The 13,658-nt window shown below is 31.1% G+C and overlaps 1 protein-coding gene across 9 annotated transcripts in view; it reads left to right on the plus strand.

Annotated features, from left to right (window-relative positions):
* LOC124426149 (neurexin-1) overlaps positions 1–13,658 on the plus strand; it is a 261,069-nt gene that overhangs the window by 176,723 nt on the left and 70,688 nt on the right. For all 9 annotated transcript variants that reach the window (XM_046967481.1, XM_046967482.1, XM_046967485.1 and 6 more), the window contains one exon: positions 8,256–8,364. In XM_046967481.1, the coding sequence (XP_046823437.1) occupies positions 8,256–8,364 (109 nt within the window). The remainder of the gene's footprint in view (positions 1–8,255; positions 8,365–13,658) is intronic.

Here is a 13,658-nt window from a genome sequence, read left to right on the forward strand (position 1 = left end):
TTTTTTTCTCTTTCTTATGTAAACACGTAAAGGAGAAACTTTTGTTCATTTTAATTAATTCTAATTTTAGACGATCGATACATTTCGTTAACATATATAATATTGTTACATATATAATAATAAACGAAACACGTACACATACACACACACACACACATACACACATACATACATACAGAGAAAGAGAGAGAGAGAGAGAGAACTAAAGTTCGAGACATTTTAGTTCATCAATGAGAACTATCTGTTATATATCTTTGACAAATGTGTCTTCGTGTCGTCATGTGACGATCGTCGGAGATAAAGTTTCTCTATCGTCTGTCTGACAGATATTGTTCACATAATCAATTCCATTCGTTCGTGGAAAAAATAAAAGAATTAAAGAATAAAAGAAAAACAAAAAAAAAAGGAAAAAGAACAAAGAACAAAGAAAGAGTGGGAAGAATGTATTAAAGGTCGGACCAGGGGGAACGTTCATTATCGATCTAACGAAAATAGCGAGAGACCTAATGTAAGCATGAAATTTTCAACGACTAATTAAGTGGTCGAGATGCGCGCTAATGCGTCTCTACAGACCAAATATTCTCTCTCTCTCTCTCTCTCTCTCTCACTCTCTCTTTTCCTACTAATTACTTATTCCTACGAAAATCACTGCATTCACGATTAAATCTCAACGAACTCTAAAAGTTGAATATTCAGGACGAAATAGATTCCACTAAAGGTAATCGTGCTTCAACATTTTCAGGAGATTCGTTTCGATATTTCATAAATTCATTCGATATTCGTGTCAAATACTTTCTCTATCCTCTCCCTTCTTTTGTTACGTAAAACTTTTCTCATCGTGTTGATAAAAATAGAATGCGTTTACTATCAGTTTCATATCATTCTCTCTCTCTCTCTCTCTCTCTCTCTCTCTGCCTCTCCCTCTTTGGTTTTGTTATAGCAATTTACACGCAACATTTTCGTTCTAAGCCGGAAGTAGATTCACGCGTTATAGTTGGCACGCGTGATATTCTACCTTGTCACGCGCATTAATATTCCTTTAAACCTATCGTAGTTGATGGGGGGGAGGCTCAAAGTTTCCCTTCTGGAAGTTTCATCGGATGACTTCGCAAAGCCACTCGCGCACGCCTTTGTAGATTAGTTACACCTGATATTTACTCGAACGTACAGCACCAACTTACCTACGTACGTACGTATATACATATATGCATACATACATACATACATACATATATACATACATATATACGTACATATATACATAAACGATAGAACGTACAAGAACACTCGTTTGACTCGGTGCCTTCGCTATGACAACAACCGCGAGCTTGCAAGCTCTGCTTGCAAATAATGTATCAGAAACAGATGGCGTTGTTTGATGCAAAACACATGAGTATGAAAATCGTAACTAATGCTATTTTCTATCCAAACTTTGCCCTTAAAATTCCGTTGTAATTTTAATCACGAAATAATTAAAATCTTGAAAAGAAAAAGAGATGTATGTTTTATATTATTATTATTATTATTATTATTTTCTTGTACTTTTATAAATGTGTATGCATATCTTCGAAACGTCGAAAACAAAAGATGTGAAAAAATTAAAGTGAATTAAAAAAGAATGAACGTTATTCGTCTGTGTAACTTAGCTTCACTCTTTCATGATAAATACAACCAATATGGGTGGTTTGCACATTAATCGTTAATACGATTTTAAATATTCTTTTACAATTTTTTTCATTTCTTTTGTAAATACATGTATATACATACATAACATATATATATATATATATATATATATATATATATATATATATTTCTATTTTTTATAATATTTCTATTTTTTATAATATTTCTATTTTTTACGATACCATCATTTTTAATTCGTTCATCAAATCCGATCGGAATTATTTTAGATTTCTCTTTGCACGTAATTTCATTGTTTAGTATAAATTTCAAGTCATTCCAATTAGCCATTAGCAAACAACGAACGGTAGTAAAGTTGGCACGCCCACATACACCTACACAGAAATTTATACACCCACACCTAAACCTACACACACGAGCATATATTTAGACTTTAATATAAAATGTAAAGATTTAAGATCTCAAAGGATTTTTAAATAATTCCAAATAATTTCGTAAATAATCGTTTGTTAAACTTTCCATAAAGAATTAAAATTATCCTATTAAAACCTTGCAAAGTAGTTTAATGGATAAAGAATAATAAATGGATAATAAATGGATAAAGAAGAATAAAGAATAAATATTATGATGGTAAAAAAAAAAGGGGGAAGGAACAAAAAAACATTATTTAATTAACAAAACATAATATAATAATATTTAATATGTAAAAATGAAATGTAGATCAAACAAAGATTATAGACATATACACAATTATAAATCCACATTGTTATTGCACCGAACAAATATTCTATGAAATTATCGCGATAATCGTGGGAACATTTCTCTATTCATTGACGGGGTTCAAACTTTAGTGTGGAATATCGGTAACATGTAGGTAAGTAACACTGTTCATCAAAGTTCTCAATCTTTTGGACGTTAAACGTCGGAAGACGACGTCTAAGAGAGAAGACCAAAAGCGAATCGATGAAGTACCTCTACTCGAAAGCTATTTAACTCTATCTATCTATATGTATGTAATGTATGTATGTAATGTAATGTAAGTATGTATATATGTACGTATATAGATTGGCTAAGATTCGAAGGTATTTTCAGAAGGAAACTTAGAATTTGAAGGGAAGCCATCGGACAACGGTGACCAAAACATCCAAGTAAATTCACGATAACATTTCAATCTCTCGCAGTAATAATTATATGCCTATAGGGTCTCTGATAATCCTATGGAATAATAATTGATCCGTTAATGCTCTACCTTCTAGAATTATCCCGAAGGCGAAACGTCCGAGTTTGCTAATCACTTGCAAACTTCAAAATTAGAAACTCTCTTTGTCACTCTATTTCCTCTATCTCAGTTTATGCTTTCAACCTGTTTCTCCTGATTATTCAAAGATAATCGAAATTCAAACGTCACTACTGTTAAATATTAAATTCAATTTTCATCTTGGAACATTCGCAGAATTCCCAACTTATTTATATACATATACATATACATATAGATATGCATACGTGTCTTTACATACATACAATATATATGATATATACATACATACATACATATATATACATATATATATATATATATATATATATATATATATATATACACAATGGACAAATTCAGCTATGAAAAATATTTTTCCGTTAAAATGGTGGACACTTGGCATGCTAACATATACACATATACACGCACACATATATATATGTACATATAAAAAAAAAAGTAAAAAATAGAAGAAAAAGAAAATAAAACTAAACGAGTCTCCATGCGAGCTTCGATCACTATCGCGAATAAAAGCGGGGAAAGGTGAAAGGGATAAAACGCAAAAAGAGAAATTAAACAAAAAAAAAACACAAAAAAATGGGAATACTCGATGGCGCTTGTTTTATTGCACGCTCGTACTACATATATTCTTTTATACGTATATATGTATACGTATATATGTTTGTGTGTGTTAATGTGCGCGCGCGCGTGCGTGTATATGTGTATATTTCGAGCTTTAAAAAAGCATACAAAAAACAGTAAAATCGAAGATACTAATTTTCATTTATGAACAATTCTGATAGCCTCTTCCAATTCTCTTCCGAATGATATCGCGTAAGAAAGTAAGAATTGCTTTTTCCCCTTACTTTTCTCCTTTCTCGTTTCTTTCCTATAAAATTCGCAAAGAAAAGACAATACCTCTCTCTCTATATATATATATACATGTATATATATATATATATATATATATATATATATATATATATACATATATACAAGTAGTATGCACGTAGTCTATATGTAGATGACGAGACGATGTTCGAGATGCGGCATAAACGGGCTGCGATTTCCTATTCCCAGGAGAGAAACGGCAATGATATTCAGAAAAGAGAAATCGTAATATCCGCTCGCCCGATAGACTTTCCATGTAATTTCACTCTCGGCATGGAAAAGTGCGCACACGTTTCTTCTATTCTCAATGATGACTGTGGCTGTGTAGGTAACAGCGGCAACGATAGTGGCAAACACTTTTTTGTACGACATGTTAGCCATCCAGAGAGCTATCCATTTCTTCATTTTCTTCTTCTTTATCCATTTCTTTTTCCTTTTCTTCTTCTTCTTTCATTGAAAAATCAACGCTCGATGATATTTATAAAAAGTGTTAGTTAGTTAGCTAGATAGATAGATAGATGTCTATTTATCTATCTATCGGCAATTTTATTTTCGTTTCTCGCTTCCACACAAAAACTATTGGATTTATTCAGCACGTTCGTAATTCGAACAACGTTAAAGAGAATCCGAGATGAGAGAGAATAATATATAGGTATTACCGCTGTCTGCCTGTCGTAATACCCGAGGCAGTCGCGATGTTAAACGAAAATTTAACAGAATCGAAACCGAATGAGAACGAATGACATATGAACGTATTGGATGTATATATATTATATATATATATAAAAAAAAAAAAAATATATATATATATATATATATATTTATATGTATATATAGGCGCGCATAAAATTCATAATCGAAATAAAACGTGCGAACGAAACAAAACGAGCTATCGAAATCGCTCAAGGCTACGTAGAACTTCAAGAACAAATCAGTTTTATTACTTTTGTATGATTAACTATAGAGATTAAAAAAATTATGTTGAAAATATGAAAATAGATTTTAATATGGATATTTATTTAACAAATTAAAATTTAACCGATCTATACGAATAAATCGTCACGTTCCGTTTTATCAAAAAAAAAAAAAAAAAAAAGAAAAAAAGAAAAAAAAGAAAAAAGAGAAAAAAAAGAAAAAAAAGAAATGAAAAGAAAAAAGCAAAAAAAAAAGAAGCAAGTACAAAAACATCATTGCCATTTTATTCTTCTTTATTTTCGTTACTATTTATTTATTCGTCCGTAACTTCCTTTCTTCATCGATATGATTTATTTATTTTCAATCAAAATAAATTTTCCTACGTTTCACATTCATCGAACGAAAATCTTTTTGGTTAACAAGTTAATAACCGTGTTTGATTCGCATCAATCCATAGCGCGAATATCGAAACGTTTGATGAAAAACAATAGAAACGAGAATGGCCCGATAAATTGTTGAACAAAGAGAAGACATTTTATTTGAGTGATTTTTTTGTGCAAGGAAAAAAGATAGATAAAAAGAAAGGAAAAAAAGAAGTGTCATTTCCCGCATGATCTCCAAATTCATCGAGAACGAATTTTGAGAGAATCTACCTGAGAATAACATTTTGTGAAAAGTTAATAATAATAGTAATAATAACAATAACAATAATAATAACAATAACAATAATAATAACAATAATAATAATGATGATAATAATAATACCATAATCAACGTTCAAACGCAAAATGTTCTAATCGATAGATTTTCGAAATGATTTTCTTCGAAAATATTCACATTGCATATATGCAATGTAACGTTTACTCATCGTTCTCTCTAACGGGATTAACAGTCATCCTTTATTATTACGTCGATTAAATTCTTTCAATGTAATTTACAATGTATGAAAACTCTCGACGATATTTTATGGCCAGTTCTCATTGACTTTAACAACATCAACATCGATTGGTAAAGTTAAAGGTAAACAGTAGCCATCGACAAACCATTCACGAACGACCAGTCTCATTTGGTTAAACCCTCATAAATTTGGACAACTCGTCACTATCTGTTTGTTCCTGCAACGGCTGTCCGCCTGCCACAACGCCGTGGGCTACACGATGCTCATGTATCATCCACCGGCTGACGCACGTTTGTCACCTAACGTCAGCTCTACGTCACCGTTATCGAGCATCCTCTAATGTAAGATGGACGTTTTATTGGTCACACTGACTGAGATTCGTATATATTTCGGAACAATGTTTTATGATGGCCTTAATCAAGTTTTAAACTGCTGCATAATAATAAAAAAAAAAAAAAAGAAAAAAAAAAGGAATACAAAAAGGAAAGGAAGAAGAATCAGAAAATGATAATTTTTAACTTCGATCTTTCGTCCCGTTGTAATTGTATCCATCAATTAATGAATCACTCTTCTCTAACTAATCTCTCTTATTATTAACGAAGCAAAAACTAAAGTACCCTGTACGTAATACCCTATTAACTTGTTAACTAAGGTAAACGAATTATGTATTCGCTCGTTAGAAAAATTTAATTGCATTCCTGATAAAAGACTAACTGTATTATTTACATAGATCCTTTTTCATTGCGGAACACATTATTTATCTATCTCTTTTGTATCACTTCTTGATATATTGTTTTTATTACGAATTAATTATATACCCTTGTTAATTGGAACTAATTAAAAAATTAATCCGAGTTAACAAATTAACGATAGAACGACAATCCTCTATACTTACTTATTAAAAATTCATAGTATAATATATTTATTAATATAGAAAATATTTAATTTCTTTTTTAAGAACGAACGATATTCTTAAAGTTGACTAATTATAAAATATTCATCAGAGGAATTTAACAGGTCAATGCGTGACAATAGTTCAGATTTCTGATATTCATTTTTATAATAATAATAAAAATAATAATAATTATTATTATATATATATAATAAAAATATTATTATTATTATCATCATCATCATCATAATTCGATTGAAATATTTTTGGATGATGAAATTTCAATCGTGAATTTCTCCATAGGAATTTCCTCGGCATTTAAGCAAAGCGCATCAGCGATACCAATTCAACAAACGTCGAGACATAGATATGTACACACATACATACATAGATATATTTATATATATATATATATATATATATATATATATATATATGTTTGTATAGATACATATACCTATATACATACATACGTAGCAGGTAGACGCATTGGGTGCATGTAAACGAGGAATATCGGTAAAAATCAGAGAACGGAAATTAAACGTTCGCCGTTCAGCACGCGATAACGCCGCGACCTCCCTTTAATCCGCCACTAGCTCTCTCCGACAAATAATGTAAGCGAGTGACTACGAGCCAACGAATATTCCAACGAATAATACCTATAATCCGAGAATCGTGCGAACGTGTAAAGTGGCCAACCGATAAAAGGACCTGGAAAATATTTAACGACCTCCTTTCATTCTTTAACGACCGATTACTCTCACCACTTCCTTCTCTTTCTCTACTTCTCTTTCTCTCTTTCTCTCTCTCTCTCTCTCTCTCTCTCTCTCTCTCTCTCTTACGTTCATTCTTACATTGTAACATTATCACTTAACAAGTGTTACGTCGTTATCGATAAACTTGAAGTTTAAATGATTCTAGTTTAACACTGGATTTACCCGAACAGTCAATATGACTTATATATTTCAAGCGTTTTTATAAAAAAATATCTCTACTTACAATTTTTATCCCACGTTTCATCACAATACGAGTTTATTAACTCTCTTTGCTATTATATGTTTAAATATGATCGGTTATACGAATTACTTTTTTTTCTTTTCCTCACTTTCTATTTTATTTTTCTTTCTTTTTTTTCTATTTAAGATGCATAATGTATTAAAATAATTGTTAATAATTTTTTAACGTTAATACTAAATTTATAAGACAGATTGATGGATTTTTTGGATTTTTTTGCGGTTAAAATTGTGAAAAATAAAAATGTTATTCTTTCTTTTTCTTTCCTTTTTTCTTTTTTTTTTTACAATTTATATCAACTTTGATTGACGTGATAATATCAAATGTTATAACGAAAAGAAAAAGTATCTTTACTGCGTTATAATAAAAAAAGAAAAATATATATATATATATATATATATATATATATATATATATATATATATATATATATATATATATATATATATATATATATATATATATATATGTATATATAAATCTAATGCTTATGAAACAATATGTTTAAAAGTGTATACATTTAAAAAAAATAAAATATAAAATTAATTTCAATACAAATATAACAACTTGTTTCTCAAATTAAAACATAAATAAATAAAAGAAAAATAATTTGTTTATTGTTTAATTTTTATTGCGATTAAAATGGATCACATAGAGACATACAATTATCCATCGAGGAAAAATAAAATAATATAAATTTCTTTTCACTGATATAACATTTTTGTTCCTTATAATTATTTCAGAGCTTGACGGTCGGACAGGGCTTAAATGACGACATGTGGCACGTTTTGAGGTTTTCAAGAAGGGCGAGCTCGTTAAAATTTCAAGTCGACGACGAACCTGCAATACGTGGTAAGTTTTAAAGGTGGAATATTCTTCTTTTTTTTTTTTTTTTTTTTTTTCTTATCAAATTGCAATTGAAAGTGTAAATTTTAAACGAACGATAGCGACCTGAGAGAAGGAGAGAGTAATTTTCTTCTCTCGATGATTTCTTGTCATAGTAACAATAGTATAACAAGGACATACGTATCTACATGTATACACACACATACACATACACATACACACATATATATATATCAACTCAGTATACCCTGTTCCGAAACTAATCAACTATTTTATGTCTGGTCACGACGTACAATTTGCTTCATTCCATGATCAAAAAGTCACCCTTTCTCTCTTTCTCAATAAGTACGATGTACATATATGTATATGTAACTATATATATTTATATATATATATATATATGTGTGTGTGTGTGTGTGTGTGTGTGTGTGTGTGTGTCAGATAGAATATATATCAGAAAGCTATTCGATCGTTTACTCGTCGAATCGAATACGTCATTTGCCAGACGTGTTCGGCATTAGGTCAAAACTGTGAGAAATAACGTGATCGCGTTATATTAGCGATTCCAGAACTATGAACGATAAGAGGAGTTAGCACGAAACGCACATTAGTTTACGTAAGTAGGAGCGGCGAGAGGCACGTTTGAATTTTAGCATATTTATTGAAGCGACTTTTGGGTCAAGCTAAGTGCAGTTTAATTTTGTAAAATTTAGATTTTAATTCATGTATGTATATATGTATGTATATATATATATACATATATATATATACTAGTTCGATGAAATGAATACGAGCGAATTTATGCGACGAGAGACAGGCACATCTTTTTTATTCTTTTTTTTTTCTTCTTTTTTTTTTTCTTTTTACACGCCAATATTGATACTCGAAAACTTAAGTAAAGGAAGAAAAATGATCGCGCGACGAAGATTTCCTAAGTGAAATCCATTTTGTCGAGAGCGTCGAACTACGAATATCTCGTTTTCATTCGCATTAGACCGAAATTACTTTGGCCCTTTTCCCTTTCTAATGGTATTCTCGCTTTGGAACATGCTAGGCGACCTCCATCTCCTTCTCCTCTTTCTCATCCTCCTCTTACGATGTTTCTACTATTACGCTGTGAGACCGCGCAAGGGAGCAATATCGTATTTCAAAATCCCTATTTAGCATAAATATCCGACAGCCCAGCCACTGCGAGCTCGGCAATTCCGACTGGAATTCCTAGACGGTTCTCGAGAAGGTTCCGGATAAACCTCTACAAACACAGGAACGCTTGTATCGTGGTGGCCAGAAAGGTAGACTTGATTGAGGCGCCCTGCGAAAACTCTGAAACATAAATTCCCGTAACTGGTTCGCTAGGGATTTTCTTTTGGGCTAGTTCGAAAGTAGAAGTATCTTCGAATTCTTCTTCAAAAAAAAAAAAAAAAAAAAAAAAAAAAGAAAATATCCTTAGATTTTTCGACGCGATCATATTTATTATGCATACGTAATTATCCTATTATAAAAATATTATCCTTTTTAAATGTCTGAATAATAAATACAATTCTATACATTCACTTTGATAGCTTTGATAGTCACGCGATAACGTGATCTCGCGTTTTAACTGTGAAGGAAAACAAAAAGAAAAAAAAAAAAAGATAATTTAAAACCTTTAAGACGATTAATTAATAACGTTTCTTCTTTCTTTTTTTTCCTTTCAAAAAAAAAAAAAAAAGAAAGAAAAGATATCTAAAAAATAAAATCTTAAAGATCACATTAAACGTTAAAAATCGTCGAATATATCGTTAAAATTCTAATAATATTTCGCGTTAATCTTTGCACGTGACATGTAAACGCTGCTTAATGGTGAAACAACTATCAAGTGACATTTTCAAAGCAATTTCCAGTGAAACAGGCTGACATGTCCGGAAAACTGTTTACAATCATACTTAAAGGAACTAAACTCGCTTCGAATCGAACTTCCTCTTCGTCTACTCTTTCTCTTTAGAGTTTACTTCTACCTTGTTCGTAGTCCCTTGAAAACTTCAGGAACCAAGAGGAAAACTATAAATTGAGAAATTCTCTGAGAATTTAAAGCGAACCCGAGCGTCGCGACGCGACCGGACGACGAACAGCCGCCACTTCCGGACTGGATAAACGTATATAAAGCCATTTCTTCTTCCGTCTTCCTCTCTCTCTCTCTCTCTCTCTCTCTCCTATTCTTTCTCCTATCTCTCAGTTAAAATAAAGTATGCAGTAACCGGAAAGAAAAAGGTGCGAGAGAAAGAACGATAAAACGTGGAGAAAACCGAGAGAAAATACCGACCGGAAGGAAACCAGGTCAAACTCGGCTTGAGTCCTCGAGATCTGGCCGAACATTCTAATGTTTCTTCTTTTCTTTAATAGCATAACGTTGTCAAACGTTTTGATAAACTTTTCTTTTTTTTTTTCTCTTCTAACGCGATTCGTTCAGTTCGAAAAAGATAAATAAGAAAATTAAAAAAGAAAAGAAAAAGGAAAAAAAGAAGTACGGCTTCTTTTTTCTCAATTCTCACGTAGACATTTTTGTTGGGTAACTTTATAAAATTATTCTCCACATGGACAAAATTATTCTCCACATACTACGTATATATTTATTTCTAAATATATAAGAAGTGGTATAATTATTAATGTATATATTACAAATTGTTACATCCTTATTTTTTAATACGTTTTATCTAAAAGAAAACGCGCTTTTTCATATCATTTGAAAGAAATTAAATTGTAAAATTTATCCTTGTTAATTGATATCAAATATTTTGTTTAAACAAATCAATAATAATCGTTTACCGAATATAATGATAATTTGAACGATAAATATTTAATTATAAAGTTTATTTTGGCCGTGGGAAAATTTATGTTAACTAAACTCATAATTTCCTACTCAAGGGATTCATTTTAAACGATACATTTTTAATTCATCCCATTTAACTAATCGCAATTTATTTATTTATTTATTTATTTATTTATTTATTTATTTATTTATTCAGTATTATATATCAAAAAAATTTCTTTTCGTATATTATTTACATTATCATTATTCGAAATTCAAAGGAGAAAATAATATATTCAAGGTACAGATATGTCGGGGGGGGGGGCGCGGGCGCGAGCGCTTTTGTTTGCATTTGCGTACGTGTGAATATTCGAAGGTATCCGAAGGAAAGATCGTTGAAACGTGATGTTGCCTTCGTGATTCGAATAAAAAAGTTTTCAATCATCCGATAATATGAAGCTACGAGAGAAAGATAATCGAAAGAAAATAGAATATGCATAGATAAATAGATAAGGATATGGGACAAGACAGGAAAGGATAATGGCATAAAACTGCTAGTAAAGAATCTTGTCTTAAAATGAATTCTCCTGTAGATTGGATTAAGCGTATATATCTGTATAACAAAAAAGAAAAAAGAAAAAAAAAAGAAAACAAAATAAAAGAAGAACAAAAACACAGCGATTGTTAAATACAGCATATGTATATAAACATATGTATATGTATATAATACATTCTACATATATATATATATATATATATATATATATATATATATATATATATATATAAATTCAAACATACGAAGATAAAGTGGAGTCATGTACACGTGGTGGTCACCTTACTCATAGAGTATGAATTCATTCTTCCGATAATCAATATCCATATCCATATAGAAATTGATCCTTCCGTAATTTTACCATACCGGATCATTTGGTTTACCAAGATTTACGCGAGCTTCGGATATGTAATAGTATCTAGTGTCTTATGACGTCGAAGAACAATCTCAGTCGTGGAGAATAATTTTTCGAATAGAAGTATTTTCTCCTCTCTCTCTCTCTCTCTCTCTCTCTCTCTCTCTCTCTCTCTCTCTCTCTCTTTCTCTCTCTCTCTCTTGTTCTCTCTTATTCTTTCTTATCGAGAAGGCATCTTTTCTGTGCTCCGTTGAAAAAGTTTTCGTTTCAAAAAGATCCTTCCTTTTCTTGATCCACCATTTTTTACGCTTCTCCCAAGAAAGATTATAATCTTCATTCTCTTCTCTTCTCTCTCTCTCTCTCTCTCTCTCTCTCTCTCTCTCTCTCTCTATCTATCTATCTATCTATCTATCTATCTACCTCTATCTTTCTATCTCTATCTCTTTTTTCTATTTCTTTCTCTTCTCTCTTTGCTCATTCGCTGGCAAAGTCTTCGTTAAAGTTTTCCCACGTTATTAAAGCTACACGATTTTCCAACACGTTCCTGTTTCTACCAAGATAAGAGAATTTGCGGAAGGAACGGGACCGAATGAAATCGTTAAAAGTCACGGTTAAAGAACGTAAGTGGCATTAAATTTATGATGAAAAAATATCGAGAACCTTTGGAAAGCCGAACCAAGAGGCGACTCGTTATACTACTACCACTACTACTATTATTTCTTCTTCTTCTTCTTCTTCTTCTTCTTCTTCTTCTTCTTCTGCTTCTTCGAAAAACTTTGCCATGTTCCATTTCCTTGCTGTAAATCGCGAGGCCGCGAACGAACCGGGGACTCGAGAGAAGGAGAGAGAGAGACTCGATTCTCTCAACATTCATTCCTTTACCCCTTCTTCTGCCCCTTTTTCCCCTTCTCCTTTTCTTATTAGCTACCACGAATTTGAATAATTGAGGAAAATCGTTGAGAAACTTTAGCGAGATATATCGAAACGACGTTATACGTACGTACTTACATATTATATGTATGTAAGTAGGTAGGTATGTATGTATATATGTATGTATGTAAGTACATACTTACATACATAAACGACTCAATATCAAGGAAAATCATTTGCGATACCTCGTTACTTATACTTATCTTAGCGGAATTAAACATTTCGTAGTGTAATTTTTCATACAACTTTTTATTCCACCAAAGTTCTCTTGAGAGAAATACGAGGTACCAAGAACGACATGGCTTAGTCTCTGATGGAGGTAAATAATCCTTGATCCTTCTCCATACATATCTTATGTATACATAATATCCTTTCTCACAAAGGCTTGATCTTCTTACGTAATCTTTAAATCAGGAGAATACCCTTCTCAATTTATCATCGAATGTCGAATTATATTAGTAGTTAATAAAAAGGAATAATGTGACATAAATAAATATATTCAAATACGTATTTTCGCATACTCGTAATATATTTTTTCTCCCTTTTTTATTTACTTTTTTTTTTGTTTATATATATATATATAATCTTTAAAATCAAGTGTACGAATCATAATTAATTGCAAATATGGAATTACATTTTTATTCAAAATAAAACATCAACGCGATTGCAAA

This window comes from Vespa crabro, chromosome 8, assembly GCF_910589235.1.
Source record: "Vespa crabro chromosome 8, iyVesCrab1.2, whole genome shotgun sequence".
Lineage (NCBI taxonomy): Eukaryota > Metazoa > Arthropoda > Insecta > Hymenoptera > Vespidae > Vespa > Vespa crabro.